At 39.5% G+C, this 16,004-nt stretch overlaps 2 protein-coding genes across 3 annotated transcripts; both read left to right on the top strand.

Moving 5' to 3' along the window:
• The first annotated feature begins 9,335 nt into the window (after positions 1–9,335).
• Positions 9,336–11,680, top strand: LOC112172514 (zinc transporter 4, chloroplastic). Its single transcript, XM_024309890.2, has 4 exons — positions 9,336–9,645; positions 9,734–9,782; positions 9,904–10,607; positions 11,031–11,680. The coding sequence occupies exons 1-4, from the start codon at positions 9,631–9,633 to the stop codon at positions 11,484–11,486; spliced, it is 1,224 nt and encodes a 407-aa protein (XP_024165658.1). The 5' UTR covers positions 9,336–9,630; the 3' UTR covers positions 11,487–11,680.
• A 771-nt stretch (positions 11,681–12,451) lies between these two features.
• Positions 12,452–15,768, top strand: LOC112172515 (probable beta-1,3-galactosyltransferase 12). 2 transcript variants are annotated; one of them, XM_024309891.2, is made up of 7 exons: positions 12,454–13,021; positions 13,308–13,460; positions 13,553–13,635; positions 13,702–13,801; positions 13,908–14,021; positions 14,386–14,528; positions 15,352–15,768. In XM_024309891.2, the coding sequence occupies exons 1-7, from the start codon at positions 12,606–12,608 to the stop codon at positions 15,447–15,449; spliced, it is 1,107 nt and encodes a 368-aa protein (XP_024165659.1). In that variant the 5' UTR covers positions 12,454–12,605; the 3' UTR covers positions 15,450–15,768. The 2 variants fall into 2 exon arrangements, with proteins under 2 accessions (XP_024165660.1, XP_024165659.1); XM_024309892.2 differs by lacking the exon at positions 15,352–15,768 and having other exon boundaries at positions 12,452–13,021; positions 14,379–14,528.
• Positions 15,769–16,004: the final 236 nt, after the last annotated feature.

Genomic DNA, 16,004 nt, shown 5'->3' with positions numbered 1-16,004 from the left:
CTGATGCGATCTCTGATACTGAGTAGTGAAACCGGGACCTACCACACTGAATGCATGTGTGAGCCGGTCTGCCCAGAACACCCGTTCCCCTTTTCTGAAGCCTATCGCTTCTTCATCCTGAATGAATCGTTGTTGGAGAATAAAATCATTTCCCAACAAGAAATCAGATCCTTGGCCTTCAGATTGCCAAACATTCTGGATGATAAATGTTCCTCCACCAATGGTGATATGAACATTTTTTGCTACTTTCTTCATGGTGAGATGGCTTCCATCGAATGTAACACCAGTAGCTGACTTTTTCTTGTCTTCCTTCCAGAGTTCTTCTGGAATTGCAAATCTCTTTGCAACAGTAAAACCTGATCCATTATCTACAAAAGCATGTAGATGATATTTCCTGTGATCAGGGAACTTGAGTCCGATCTCTATGTAGTTGCTGTATCTACTTGTAGAGACGACTTTCGATTGGTGAAGCTCATTTTCTTGAGCTTGTTCCGTTGGAATGAATGGTTTACATCCTTCTGGAACATTTTCCTGAGTGGGTGATTTGTCATCATCATCCCAATCTGTAGGAGTTATCTCCTTGCTGTCTGGATTACTGAACCAGGGGGGAGGATCATATCTGACTTTGTAGTCAAACTTGCCGGAAGGTTGGCCAAGTAGATCCCATGTATCAGTATCCGCAGCTATCTCTTGTCTTTCTAAGAGATGAACATTTTCTGGTGGTTTCACCAGGTCTTTTGCTTCATTTTCTGGTATTTCAACCAGTTCAATATCTTCATCGATTGCTTCTTCACCGATGATTTCTTCCTTTATTTCTGAGGAAGATGGTTGTTCCATAGTCGTTTCTTGGACTACAGTTGTTTTTTTTGTTTGTTCCATGGTTTCCTGGAACAGAGTTTCAACTTCTTTCGCTTTTTTCTCAGCGAAATACTCTTCATATTCTTGCTCAACCCATTGGCTGACAAGACCATTCTTGGTTTTTCTTCTTGCTTCAGCTATGAAACATTCTTTGTGATACGTCTTTTTAGACTCTTCACAGAACATAGGGAGACCATTCTTCTCGTGACATAAACAGTAGTCACAGACGAATGAACCAGGGTTAACCTGATAAGAAGACATGAAGGATTCTGTCTTGCTTTCTTCCCAGTTTTTGACTTTCAAAACGTTCATTTGTCTGGATTCGAAGTACTCTACTTCAGAATCTATCTCAGACTCTTCTGATGCACTTTCTTCTTCTTCAGACCAGGCAGAATAGACTGACCTGTCGTCATCTTCATCATCAGAATAGGCTATTTCGTAGCCTTTCATGTTTGCTACCTCTACTATTTGCTCATATTCTTCAAAGAGAGCTTTAGTAGATCTGTTACCCTTTTCCGGGCATTCATTGGCATAGTGCCCTTCAGCTTTACACAACCAACATCTGCAAGCTTTCTTGCTAGGTTGTTTATGCTGCTGAGTATTCTTCTTTTTCTTGAAGAATTTCTTTTTTGGATCTTCATCCTGTTGCTTCTGGTAATTGGAGCTTTTCTTGAATCTCCAATTCTTTCTCTGATTACTCTTTTTGAATTTTTTCGAGTAATATTTTTCTTTTTTCTTCTTTCTGTGGAATTTGGATTCATGACATCCCCAGTTTGTGGGCATATCCAGTATTCCGTAACAGAAATTTTCAACTCCTTTGAGTTGCTTCTTGGCCATCTTAGCTCTAAGATTGGCTTTGCATTGCTCCTTCAGTAGTTGCCGGATTCTGTCGGCAATTCCTCCAACTGAAAATCGTTCAATTGGTTTTTCAGCTATGCTTTCTCTCACAGCTGTTCTCCATGGTTCAGGGAGCTTTCTGTGCAACAGATTAACTAGATCAGTATTCTCTAGTTCACCAATTGTACAGTAATATTCCTGAAATTCATTCAGGTATTCCTCGAAATATCTCATGTCACAGATTTTGAGAGCATAGATATTCGACTTTGCCGTTTCTTTGGCTTTCTCACTCAGATTTGAGAGATCTCCACAGAATTGATCGTACAGGGGTACTGCAAAATCATACGGAGACTTTGAATTTTTTATTTCTTCAAGCCAGTCTCTTCCTCTGGTAGTTTCCTTGAAAGATAGGTAGTACTTTTTTGCTACTCCAGTGAGAGTAGTTTCATAGTACACCTGCAAATCTGGTGCTTCAAATTTTCCAAGGGTCAGTGCAGAAGCCATCATCAGGCTATCTACCCATTGGTCAATGGTTTTTCTTTTGTCTAGACTCTTGTCTAGATTCAACCAGATGCCATAGTTCGTGATCGGAACTCTTGGCAGATTGTCCTCGGGGACGAATCTTTGAGAATTTCTTTCTCCTTTTTTACCCGTGGGGGCTTTCTGAACTGGGAGTTTTATTTCCCTTGTTTCTTTTTTTATGAAAGTTCTGGAGCTTCCTCCTTCTTCCATTTCAACATCTTGGTAAGGAAAGACTTTTCTTGTGTTGAATTCTTTCATTTCCTCGATTAGTTTTTCTAATCGTTCAGGACTTTCACAATTCTCAGCTTCTTTGTAAAGATCATAGAGCTTCTCAGCTCTGAGCATATGGACTGGTCTGCATAGATCAGCTTACAGATCTTCTTCTGATATTGGTTCTTCAATAGTGGGTTTTGTACCACTGACACCGGCTTCTCTGGTGCTGTAGCTTCTTCTCAGAAGACTGCTGTTTATCCTGATGTTTTCAGGACAGACATCACTTTTCCTGTGATCTTCAAAGTTGAGGCTGATTTCTCCAGTGCGTCTACTCTCGTAGATCTTTGCTTTTTCTCTTTCCGGCAGCTTTTTTGGACCGGACAGTTTCCATTCAAGAGGAAAAGTTACTTCATTCCAAGCAACCTTGTGAATTTGCTGTGAATGGTTCTTCTGGTTGGTGAGGAATCCAGTAGTGAGACCAGGGATGTTGGAGATCCTTGTCTTTGGTTCCACTGTGGTGCTCATCAGTTTATAGTATACTCTGTATACTATTGCCAATTCTTGCATTTCTTCTTTCATTGAGATCCCGTCTGTCTTGACTCTCAGTCTGAGGCAGTGGGCTGCATCTTTCAAGCTGGTTGAAAAGTTGGGGAAGCAGTTGAAATATGCTACCTGGTTGCATAGTGATGCTTCTAGAGTCCCAAACAGACTAGCTTGGAAGTCTGTCAATCTGTTGTCTTGCAGGACACATAGGACTGAACAGTTGATGCCTTCTCTTGCCAATAGTTTTATGCCGACTTGGACTGCTCCAATGTGCATAAATTGGTATTGCTTTGCTTGTGCTCTGGCCACTTCAGCAGGGGTGATCATTAAGAGATCTGTTTCTCCTGTTGTTGAGGGGGTTGTGAATTCAAGTATTTTGAAATGATGGCTGTCCATCAGGTCAAATGTTCCCCGTCGGTAGATCTGTTTGAAATCTAGCTTTGGAATTGAGGAGTTTTTTACCTCATGCTCGATTTCATTGTATTCAAATTCTTCAGAATTTAGGAGTTGAACTCCTTTCTTTTTTCCAAAGATGCTTAACATCTTCATTTCTCTTTTTTCTGTATTTCCCGGGTTTTCATACCGGATACTAGACTGACTAGTAGATGGTTCCAGAAAAATCATGTTAGGAACACGATTTGAGTCTGGTTTCTCTAATGGTTTGAACCCATTAATCTTCTTTTTTACTGTAGGCAATTTTTTGTCCTTCAGTATAGTTTCCAGCGTTTTTTGCTGTTCTTTGATTTTTCTACTGACACTTGTCAGTCTTTCTTCTTCCGTTTTTGGAAGATCTTTGATATAATCCAGTTTGTTTTCCAATCTTTCTAATTGGTGGATTATAGCAGGTATTGTTTCTAGTGTCGACTGACATCTAGATATTTCTAGTAACATCTTCTGATATTTTTCATCAGAAGCTTTTAGTAGAGAATTTATTTTCTCTAGTAGCAATTCTGACATTGTCCCCATTAAGGAGGGGTTCTCCTTTGAGCCTTTTACAAGCTCTGATACCAGTGAGGTGTGGATCTAACCAATGCTCAAATAATCAAGAGGTTTTTGTTCCTCTTCCAGAACATATAGGAGATTTTCTATCTCTTCTTCTATTTTATAGATTCTAGTCTGAAGTCTATAAATAATATCCCAGTAATTGGGAGATTCTCTATCAAGGCTGTCCCGATAGGTTTTTAATTTTCTCAGTTTTTCTCTCTCTTTCTGCAGTTCTTTAGTAGTATGTTTGCATATAGCAACAAGCTCAAGTCTGTCTACAATTGAAATTATGAATAGTAAATTGTACTGTTTACCTTTCGAATTAGAGGATGACTGTCAGCTTCATACATAGATTCACATGAAACAAACTCTGATGGGCCCACCACGTTTCTAAAACAACATATATAAATTTATGAAAGAGACATATGCAGATGCAGACTCTAACAGACTAAAACAACAAAGGGGTACTAATGGTAGGGATTTTGAAAAGACGGGTAGGTAGGAAGGAAAGTGAGAAAAAGTTGTGTAAAAGAGAACAAAAATAATACACTGGGGTGTATGAGAAGTATTTTCCCAAATTTGGGGTGTATGAGCATTAACCCTTAAAAGAAAATTGTGAAGCCAATTATTTTTTTTCAGCAATTTTCCATCCATGGTAACATTTGCTATAGCAGGAACGATGCACGGGTTACACCACCTCATGCTTCTTGGGAATGAAATGACTAATGAAGGGTTGTGTGCAATTCTTGATGGTTGTCCTCATCTTGAGTCTCTTGATTTGCGACAGTGTTTGAATCTGACATTGGAGGGAAATATGGGTAGAAGATGCGTCGAATGAATTCAAAAGGTAAGGCTTCCCTTGGATTCTATCGAGGACATAGACCTAGGCCTGGCATTTAAACCCGTAACCCACAAACCCGCACGCTAAAAAACCGCACTGCCTGTTTATTAATCCAGGCTAAAAAAAACCCGCACACAAAAAACCCGCAAATTAACGGGTTTTGGGGGCTAAATCCGTTGGAACCGGTTAACTCAAAACCCTTTCCAAAAACCCATTTCTAGCAAACTTTTAGGATTTTTTTTTTAAAAATTTGATTTACTCTCAAACTTTATCTTATTCTAGCAATCATTACCAAACAAGGCATTAATTGTAAAAATACGTGATCCGTGAGGATTCGACCGTTGAATCGTAGTATAATTTTGTGAGGATGATTCTAAAGGCGATTTGGGACGATCTAACAGTTGGATCTTCACATAATTTTGAGAGGATGATCCTAAGGGCGATCCGTGAGGATCCGACCGTTGGATAGTCATATAATTTTGTGAGGATGATTCTAAGGGCGATCCGTGAGGATCTGATCGTTGGATCATCGTATAAATCGGTAAAGATGATCCTCTAGGTGATCCGTGAGGATCTGACCGTTGGATCTTCGTATAATTTTGAGAGGATGAACCTAAGGGCGATCCGTGAGGATCCGACCGTTGGATCATCGTATAAATCAGTAAAGATGATCCTCTAGGTGACCTGTGAGGATCCGACCGTTGGATCGTGGTATAATTTTGAGAGGATGAACCTAAGGGCGATCCGTGAGGATCTGACCGTTGGATAGTCATATAATTTTGTGAGGATGATTCTAAGGGCGATCCGTGAGGATCTGATCGTTGGATCATCGTATAAATCGGTAAAGATGATCCTCTAGGTGATCCGTGAGGATCTGACCGTTGGATCTTCATATAATTTTGAGAGGATGAACCTAAGGGCGATCCGTGAGGATCTGATCGTTGGATCATCGTATAAATCTGTAAAGATGATCCTCTAGGTGATCCGTGAGGATCTGACCGTTGGATCTTCGTATAATTTTGAGATGATGAACCTAAGGGCGATCCGTGAGGATCCGACCGTTGGATCATCGTATAAATCAGTAAAGATGATCCTTTAGGTGACCTGTGAGGATCCGACCGTTGGATCGTGGTATAATTATGATTTGTGAATTATTTTTTGTCAAAAAAGGAAAGGAAAAAAAATCTAAAAAGATAGAAAATAAAAATTTTCAAAATAGAAAACCAAAAAAGTTCATATAAAGAAAATGGTAAATGCGGGGTTTATAACTTTATATACATAAGTCTTAATTGGTTTTAGTTGCTTTGATAAAAAGTTATAAAAAAAAAAAAATGTTTACAGATCTTAACGCGTTCCAACGGATAAACCGCAAACCCGCCGGGTTTAGCCCGCAAAACCCGTTAAGCTAACAGGTTCTTATCGGGTCGACCTGTTAAGAACCCGCACTATAGCCACACGTTGCCAGGCCTACATAGACCCATCATATAATATGAATGGTTAATGGTAAGCACTTTGTTCTTGGGATGGATAGTTGGAAACCTTCCCTAATATGTTACGCATATGTACATGTTTTCTAATGTCAACTGCCTACATTTCGGTTTGTACTCGACATGTTTAGCTATCTGAGACTTCCAGTTTATGTACTTATCTTCTCTGTAATGAAATGTTGTGTCTCGCGCAAGATGAGTATTGTATATTAGCCTCACGAGTGATGACAATCATCTTTTGATTGGACATTTTATTAGACGGCATTAACGTCTTATTGATTAGGTTCTCCTTCAGCTTTAGTGTTAACATAATGTTGTAATATGTTTAATTAGAACCTTTTCCCTTCAAGGTCAAATGAACTGATGACATGAGAAAAAGAAAAAGAAAGAAGATGATATCATACTCTAACCCGAACAGTGCAGGAGCTCTGGTCACTGAAGGCATCTTGGATTCCATGTCTGCTGGTATTCTGGTCTACATGGCCTTGGTGGACCTAATTGCTGCTGACTTTCTGAGAAAGAGGATGAGCTGCAATTTTCGGCTTCAAATTCTGTCTTATTGCTTGCTATTTCTTGGAGCTGGGTCGATGTCTTTGCTTGCAATTTGGGCGTAGGTTGCTCATTCTTTTAGTTAATGTTCTTTTTGGGGTGTTTAAGCTTTTAGTGATGCAAGTGTGAATTCAATTCTTTCGGCTTGGTTCTTCCCAAGAGGGAAATTGAGTGGAGCAATTAAGGGACTAGATGTTGTAGAATAGTAGGACTCTTAGCGTGTAATGCAATCCTCTCATATAGTCTATTGTGAAATCATCACCAGCTCATTCGTGGTTTGGTTTGGAGGAGCATCTACAATATTTTCACACTAACGTACAGAGATCCAATTAAGCTAAATAGCTATGAGTTACGAATTTAGAACTATGCCCTAATCATGAAATGAGAGAAGGGAAAGAGAGATTGATGTGGGAACTCAATTTTATAGAGAATTTACCAACAATAAAATTAAGTTTTGAAAAAATGGCTGTTATACACTCAAAATATTTAAATTACTCTTCATTTACGAAATTCTTGCTCTGCAATTACAGAAGTCTTTCGTAAATGGAGTTGTCATACGTGCACTCCTTACTAATTGGTGCTTGTTAGAATACATAGACTTTGTGGAGAATCTTGGTATTATTTCAGGATATTCTCTTTATGTTTCTTGTAATCTGGGGTTCAAGCTCTACGTCTCTCCCCATGTATTTTGCAATTTTGTTAATCAAGGCTTAAGGGCAGCCGCACCAGCCCCATTTCAAAAAAAATTATAGAAGTCTTTCGTAATTTTTGTGAAACATTTGTAATGAGAATTTAGCTATGATGAATACCATACATATATTACATCAGACAATTTTGTTCACTAACTATCTAATATCCACATTTTAGTTAATTTTTCTATAAATATCAGCCTTTCATTCCACCAATATTAGAATTTGAAGCCTGGATAATATTCCTAGAATCAGTATTACACTGTCTCAACATGATTCTGTCTGATTTTTTTCACGGTTCTTGTTAATATGTTTTAGGATTAAATTTGTGAATCTCCATTGGTGCTTAAGCTTCCAAGACCTTGAAAATGTGTCTGCTATGAATAGGATTAGGAAATGGGGTGTGTGAGAGATTTAAGAGACTAATCTCATGCCCCCTATAAAATTAGATAAAACACAGTGTAAACAGTTATCTTGATTCCGATCATAGTTAGCTTTGGAACATTATGGATAACAATATAATTAAGCTTGTATTGGAATTTTGAGTCACCTAGAAAGTCCATCCTTATTCAAGTACTTTTTTTTTTTTCTTTTTTAGGCTAACAAATTCATTTAAAATTTTTCAACAGGTCAAGTGGACTCAAACGCCTTCGTTTAGTGGGTTGTCATGAAATTACAGATGAGGGATTCCGTGCAGTGGCTTCGAGATTTCCATTATTGGAGGACCTTGACATTACATTGGATGAGGACATCTTACATGAAATGACGAAACTCTAGCAATGCTTTTGAAATCACTGAAGTTCAACAAACTGTTCGGAGATTACCAAAATATACCTGAGCATAATGACTGTGCACTTGCTATAGCAGGAACGATGCACGGGTTACACCACCCCATGCTTTTCAGGAATCAAATGAAGTAATGAAGGGTTGTGTGCAATTCTTGATGGTTGTCCTCATCTTGAGTCACTTGATTTGCGACGGTGCTTGAATCTTACATTGGAGGGTGATGTGGGTAGAAGATGTGTCGAGCGAATTCAGAAGTTAAGGCTTCCCCTGGATTCCATCGAGGACATAGACCCCTCATACAATGTGGATAATTAATGGTAGGCACTTTGTTCTTGGGATGGCTAGTTGGAAACTTTTTGCAGTGCCTTCCCTAATATGTTATGCATATGTATTCGTTTTCTAATGCTGACTGCCTACATTTCGGTTTGCATGTACTCGACATGTTTAGCTATCTGAGACTTCCTGTTTATGTAGTTATCTTCTCTGTAATGAAATGCTTTGTGTCTTGGCAATATATTAGCCTCACGAGTGATGACAATCATCTTTGAGTGGACGTTGTATTAGACGGCATTAACGTCTTATTGATTAGTGTTAACACACTGTTTATTATGTTTAATTAGAACATTTTCCCTTCAAGGTCAAATGAACTGGTGACAAAAGAGAAAAAGAAAAAGAAAAAGGAAGAAGATCAAATCACCGGTTCAGTTTTATTTAAAAATGATTATCGGGAAAGGAATAATCACGGTCCACATTCCAATGACACTGCTGTTGCCGTTTATTTTCCGGAGAGAAAGAGAGAGAAAGAAAAAAAAAAAAAAAAACTTTTCACAGGGTTAGAGTATTGGTAAATTTTTGATCCTGTTTTTCTTCCCACTCACTCCCACAGAGGCAATTGATTCCTTGCACGACATCGACATGGTTGTTGCGAAGGAACTAGAAAAACAACTTTCTGTTTCCCATGACAATTCACAACTAAAGCCCCCCCTTTTGAAACTAAAAAAGGAATGAAGAAAAAATGTGTGCAGCAAGTGTCGACACTCTCGCGCTCATTAATTGACAAAAAGCCGAAAATGTACACACACATCTCTCTCTCCTCACAAAAATGTCGACACCCTCTCCTAATTCCTCTTCTCCTTCACCATCGGCTCATCGCTTCCCAATTTCACATCCCTCTTTTATATGTGTGCGCGTCTCTCTCTGTTCTGTTCTGTTCAATTCAACTCACTGTGCCTAACTGATCAATATCATCAAATTCGAGATTCGTGCAGTTCAATCACTATTGACTTATTTACATAAATAAACCCCCCCTCTCCAAATCCCCATGTCATTCCTTCAGGTCTGTGAACCCCCTCTCTCTCTCTCTCTCCCCCCTTATTCCTGTTATCAAGTTTCTTCACCGATTAACAGCATTGGGTTTTGTGTAGGATCTTTGGCTCTTCCTCGCCCCTCCGGATTTCCCACACAAACTCTCAGGTAATTTTCTTACGCTCTCTTTGTTTGATTGCCTGTAACAACAAAACAAAACGCATCGAACGAATTTAGAAATGGGGATTGATTTGTTATTTTCTGAAAATTCTGTTCGATTCTGGTTTAGACTCCTTCTTACAGTCCATGGCCACCTCCGCCTGCGACGCCGCCGAGTCGGATTCCTGCCGGGACGACGCTGCGGCGCTCAATCTCAAGTTCGTCGCCATCGCTTCCATTCTCCTCGCCGGAGTGATCGGAATTGCCATTCCTCTGGTCGGGAAGAACCGGAGGGTTCTCCGCACGGACGGCAGCGTCTTCGTCGGAGCCAAAGCCTTCGCCGCCGGCGTCATTCTCGCCACCGGATTCGTGCACATGCTCTCCGGCGGTTCCGCCGCGCTTAACAGCCCGTGCCTGCCCGAGTTTCCATGGTCAAAGTTCCCCTTCTCTGGATTCTTCGCCATGATGGCATCGCTTGCCACCTTGCTCGTTGACTTCGTGGGCACCCAGTACTACGAGCGCAAACAGGGCCTGGCCCGGCCCACCGAGGACCAAGTTCGTGTCGGGTCGGACGACTCCGAGTCGGGTATTGTCTCGGCCCAAAAGGACTCGAATGGCACGATTTTTGGGGAAGAGGAAGGCGGTGGGATGCACATTGTGGGAATGCATGCCCACGCGGCGCACCATCGACACAGCCACCCTCAGGACGCATGCGACGGGCACGTGACCGAACCGGGTCATGTGGACTCGGGTCACGCCCACGGGCATGGCCATTCCCACGGGTTCGGTGATGATGACGAGGATACTGGTGTCCGGCACGTCGTCGTTTCACAGGTACCTTTTTTATTTTTAGTTATTTTGATTTAGCATGATCCTGCTTTTCTGAAAAGAACGTTGCTTTTTAGCTCAGGGATTCTGTAGAGCCTTCTGATCTACGTCATGTGGGGGTCTACATGATTTGACACCGCTAAGTGATGACCTAAAGTTCGTTTTACTCTTTTATCTGAAACGATGAGCTCAAAATAAAACAACATTATAGAACTAGCTCTTTAACTTGGGCTTAAGAAGTGATTTGAGCAAAAAAAAATTGTGATTATAACTGAAAATGTAACTGAATGTACCAAAGTGTGCGTCGGGATACCCAAACTACCATTCGCGATTGTTTCAGTGTTGGGTACCTAAGTGACTTGTAGGTATGATGAAAACTCTAAATTTTATGTTAAAGTTGGTTAAAAGTGGTGATCTGATCTTGTGCAGATTCTGGAACTTGGGATTGTGTCACATTCTGTGATCATTGGGTTGTCACTAGGAGTGTCACAGAGCCCATGTACCATAAGGCCCTTAGTTGCAGCACTGTCCTTCCATCAGTTCTTTGAAGGTTTTGCACTTGGAGGCTGCATATCACAAGCCCAATTCAGGAACCGATCTGCAGCGATAATGGCTTGTTTTTTCGCCATAACAACTCCACTAGGTATTGGTGTTGGGATCGGAATTTCTTCATCCTACAACCCGAACAGTGCAGGAGCTCTGGTCACTGAAGGCATCTTGGATTCCATGTCTGCTGGTATTCTGGTCTACATGGCCTTGGTGGACCTAATTGCTGCGGACTTTCTGAGCAAGAGGATGAGCTGCAATTTTCGGCTTCAAATTCTGTCTTATTGCTTGCTATTTCTTGGAGCTGGGTCGATGTCTTTGCTTGCAATTTGGGCTTAGGTTGCTCATTCTTTTTGTTAATGTTCTTTTTGGGGTGTTTAATTAAGCTTTTAGTGATGCAAGTGTGAATTCAATTCTTTCGGCTTGGTTCTTCCTAAGAGAGGGAAATTGAGTGACTAGATGTTGTAGAATAGTAGGACTCTTTAGCGTGTAATGCAATAATCATCGCCAGCTCATTCATGGTTTGGTTTTCAGGAGCATCTACAATATTTTCACACTAACAGAGATCCAATTAAGCTAAATAGCTATGAGTTACAAACTTAGAACTATGCCCTAATCATGAAATGAGAGAAGGGAAAGAGAGATTGATGTGTGAACTCAATTTTCTAGAGAATTTACCAACAATAAAACTAAGTTTTGAAAAAAATGGCTGTTATACACTAAAAGTATTTAAATTACTCTTCATTTACGAAATTCTTGCTCTTCAATTACAGAAATCTTTAGTAATTTTTGTGAAACATTTGTAATGAGAATTTAGCTATGATGAATCCCTTACATTACATCAGACAATTTTGTTCACTAACTATCTAATATCCATATTTTAGTTAATTTTTCTATAAATATCAGCCTATATCATAGAATAAGAATCGTGGAAGTTAAATTTAAAAAAAAAAAAAAAAGAGGTGCTCTCTTCTATTTTTGGGTTCAAGAAGTTGGGAGAGCTTCGTTCTTAGCACTGTCTTAGTTCATCGACTAATTGATTCTGATTATTAGGTACTGGTTCTTTTTAACAACCATAGAAGCATTAATCGCTACATTATTATTATGATTTTTTTATTTATGAAGTTGTTAAACTATGAATTGATTTTTTATCTAAAAAAATGAAAGTTTAGTGTTCTTCTGTCCTCTTTTAATTATAGAAACGTTTTTCGTTTTCTTTGGGCCAAATAGAAATTTAATAAACGCTGAAGACCGTTTTAATGAAGAAAAAAAAAAAACAGTGTAAAACTGTAAACTGAAGAGAGAGGACTAAAGTCCAGCTGCAGTTGAATCATCTTCGTCGGCCTTTGGGTCTCGGGTCTCTGTCACTCGTCCGAACCTCCTGAGATCTAGCACATTTCACACACTAAACAAGACATTCCATCTCTCTCTCTCTCTCTCACTCCATTATTTACCAAAATGCCACTCTTCTCTCACCGCCAGTCTTCCCCTCTCCCCACCACCACCACGTCCTACTCCTCCAAGCTCCTCAAGCCCCTGAAACCCACCTCCGCCTCCGTCCCCACTCGCACTCCCCTGCCCATTATCGTCTTTTCCCTCATCTCCCTCCTCATCGGCCTCGCCGGAACAATCTTCGCCGTCGCCGCCCTCCGCCGCTCCACACCCCTCCCCGTTTTCCGATGCGGCAAATCCGAAGATACTTTCCGAGCATTCTACTCCCTCTCCAATAATCGCAACCTCAACCACAATGCCGGGCTGATTGAACGGCCTAAGCTTCTCGGCTTCGTCGGAATTCAGACCGGGTTCGGGGCAGCTGATCGCCGCGCCGCCCTGCGCACCACTTGGTTTCCTTCCGACCCGGATGGTCTCTTGAGGTCAATCTCTTTTTCTACACCAGAGTTACTTAATTTACACTGATCAAAATAGAAAGTTGGTAAATTTATTAGTTACAATTCACTTCTGATTTCTGATTTTAGCTGTGATCAGATTGATTTACTGTAGTGCTAAGTCACACTTGTTTCATATAACCTTTGGCAAGATCAATAATTTGATTTTGATGAAAATGCCAATTGTTGGTTGCCTTTTGTTTTTATTGGGGTTATGTTTAACACTTCCACCAGTGAGTTTGTTTCCTTTTTTTTTGTTATTGATATTTTGTAGGTTGGAACAAGCTACTGGTTTAGCTTTTAGGTTTGTTATCGGGCGATCGAAAGATGCAAAGAAGATGGCAGAGCTTCAGAAAGAGATAGATAAGTACAGAGACTTTTTGGTGATTGACATCAAGGATGAATATGTAAGCCTTCCATGGAAAACGTAAGAGTCCTCAATTTGTATTCAACTTTTGTAATGTATTATGATCTTGTATGTTCTTCTCATGCTGCTATTTCACCCTGTTTCGTACCTAGGTTGGAGTTTTTCAAGGCGGCGTTTCAACAGTTTGAAGCAGATTATTATGTCAAAGCTGATGATGATATTTATCTACGCCCAGGTATATTAAGATTATACTTTCATTGAGCCATGTTTGTAATCCACTGATAGTTTCACAATTTGTCAGATCGACTAGCAACACTTCTAGCTAAGGAGAGAACAGATTCACGAACCTACATTGGTTGCATGAAGAAAGGTCCAGTGATTACTGACCCAAAAATGAAATGGTATGTGGGTTATCAAATTCTTCCCACCGAGCTTGTAGTTAGTCATATATTCTTCTTATGAATCTTTCGATGTTGTGGTATTCATTATTTATGGAAAATATTTCAGGTATGAGAAATCAGGACATCTGATTGGGAATGAATACTTTCAACATGCCTATGCTCCTATTTATGGTCTATCTGCAGAGGTGGTTGTGTCATTGGCAACTGCTAAAAATAACAGGTATTCCACCTGTTTTCTATGTGTTCTGGTTTATGTTACACATTTTTTCTTTCAAATGTGACCTTTTTCCTTTCTTCAATAGTAGTCTATGGAGGTTTCATATATGTTACGCTTTGCTTTTGGATTTAATTATTCAGCGACAATAGTATAAGTCTTGTTAAACAATGGGATTCATGGGGCAATGATACCTACCCTTGAATTTCTGATCTCCATTGTTTTGTTCAAAATAATTTTGCAAATGTTATGCTGTGTATGGCAGCCTTTCTAAATTTGTTTTGAGCTTTGATCTGAAGAGGTTGTTGTATACTTCTTTCATTTCCTGAAGATGTCCCTTTGCATAATAGAATTATTTTCTAGCTTTCAGTTTGAGAATGTTTAACAATGAAGATGTCACAATTGGATCATGGATGCTTGCCATGAATGTCCATCATGAGGATAATCGTTTTTTATGTGACCCTCGGTGCTCACCTAGATCCATTGCAGTGTGGGACATCCCGAAATGTTCAGGTAACTCTATTTTCCGAAACATCATCTTTCACAGTTGATTTATGTATACAGAATAAGCTGGAAATTTGAAACACCAATGATCATTAAGTGGCATGATAATTAAGACAGAGGAAGGCTTATGATTGGTGTAGTATTTCTTTTTTATGCTCAGTTTTTATAGGAGAATATTCTTATGTTCTGGTCAGTGTCACTGTATCTTCTTACAATGAAAGAAATTATTGATTGAGATAAAGAATAAAAAAAACTTTCTAGCTTAGCAAAGATGGCCTCCTTTTCATGCCATTGGCATTTTCTTTATTGAATGTTTTCTCAAAAAAAAAAAAAAAAATTATTTTTAATTAAGTTAGGAATCCTACATCAGGGGTAGTAACAACGGAAAGCAGTGTATTCATGCTGAATCACACTTGGTTCATACTTCATGACAAACTCCATCATTTGAGCTATGACAGTTACCTTATAAGCTTAATCAACAGCTGATTCTTCAAACATGGGTTTATCTGCTGCTTAGTAGCTGCACCTTTATTGTGTCATATATAGATTAGTATAATACTTTCACCTTCAGAAATGTATAACTTGATCTTTGAATGACAATCATTTGATCTGATTTGGCCTGTGAAAGGAGTAATACCCTTGAGACCTGAATCTTAGGTGTAGAAAAGCTGTTGAAAGCACTGTGTGGCTTGCTTGCAAAGGATATACATCATACACCAGTTGTTCACTAATTCTGAGTTGTAATGTTATTACCTTTGACTTGGCAATGTTTTCAAGCAAGTGCTTATCTTTTTTACGTGCTCTGATTGGAGAAGCTGTTGAAAATGTCTAGGTTTATGCAATCCAGCTATTCGGATGAAAGAGCTTCATGCAATGAGTATGTGCTCCAAAAGTCCAACCCTGCTCCCTACTGATGCTGATGACAGATAGAGAGAGCTATGCATACACTTCCCATCAAGATACCGGCTATGCAGGAAGAACAGCTGGTTTGGTCTGCAATATCTTATTACTTCATGTATTCTCATACCAAAGGAAAACGAGAGATCTTTTGAAGCTATAACTCGCTCTTGCAGTTTCTTGTGTTGATCGTCTCTTGTTGTAATTAATGTAGTATTACTGAGCATTTTTCCACTCTGTTGATATCTATCTATCTTAGACAAATCCAGATTGCAATTCCAGTGAATGTATACAATCCGAACCAGTAATACAATAATATACATTACTATACCAGATTACCTTGTTCGCGCAATTTCTTCATGTCTATGTTATCCAGATCAAAGCTCAAAAATCAGACTTGTCCAACACATTCTGGATAAAGAGGTGGTACCACAATGCAGCACCATTTGAGTCACCATTTTCAGCTACATTCACCTTGAAGTCAAAAACTCAAGAGTAAAAGTTATAAATGATCACTGTGATTTTGGGTGATACTCAATATTAGTCTTGTGATTTTAAACTATTTAATTTTATCCTCGTGATTTGCGA

This window comes from Rosa chinensis, chromosome 6 (genome assembly GCF_002994745.2).
Source record: "Rosa chinensis cultivar Old Blush chromosome 6, RchiOBHm-V2, whole genome shotgun sequence".
Lineage (NCBI taxonomy): Eukaryota > Viridiplantae > Streptophyta > Magnoliopsida > Rosales > Rosaceae > Rosa > Rosa chinensis.
This window is presented reverse-complemented; position numbering and strand designations above follow the sequence as displayed.

What these genes read in the sequence shown, in the direction of transcription:
- LOC112172514 (XM_024309890.2), top strand. An exon ending in TTTCCCACACAAACTCTCAG is followed by an intron (nt 9,783 to 9,903) that starts GTAATTTTCTTA and finishes ATTCTGGTTTAG; the next exon opens with ACTCCTTCTTACAGTCCATG. An exon ending in GGCACGTCGTCGTTTCACAG is followed by an intron (nt 10,608 to 11,030) that starts GTACCTTTTTTA and finishes GATCTTGTGCAG; the next exon opens with ATTCTGGAACTTGGGATTGT.
- LOC112172515 (XM_024309891.2), top strand. Translation starts at nt 12,606, where the DNA reads ATGCCACTCTTCTCTCACCGCCAGTCTTCCCCTCTCCCCACCACCACC. An exon ending in GTAAGCCTTCCATGGAAAAC is followed by an intron (nt 13,461 to 13,552) that starts GTAAGAGTCCTC and finishes TTTCGTACCTAG; the next exon opens with GTTGGAGTTTTTCAAGGCGG. An exon ending in GGACATCCCGAAATGTTCAG is followed by an intron (nt 14,529 to 15,351) that starts GTAACTCTATTT and finishes GAAAATGTCTAG; the next exon opens with GTTTATGCAATCCAGCTATT.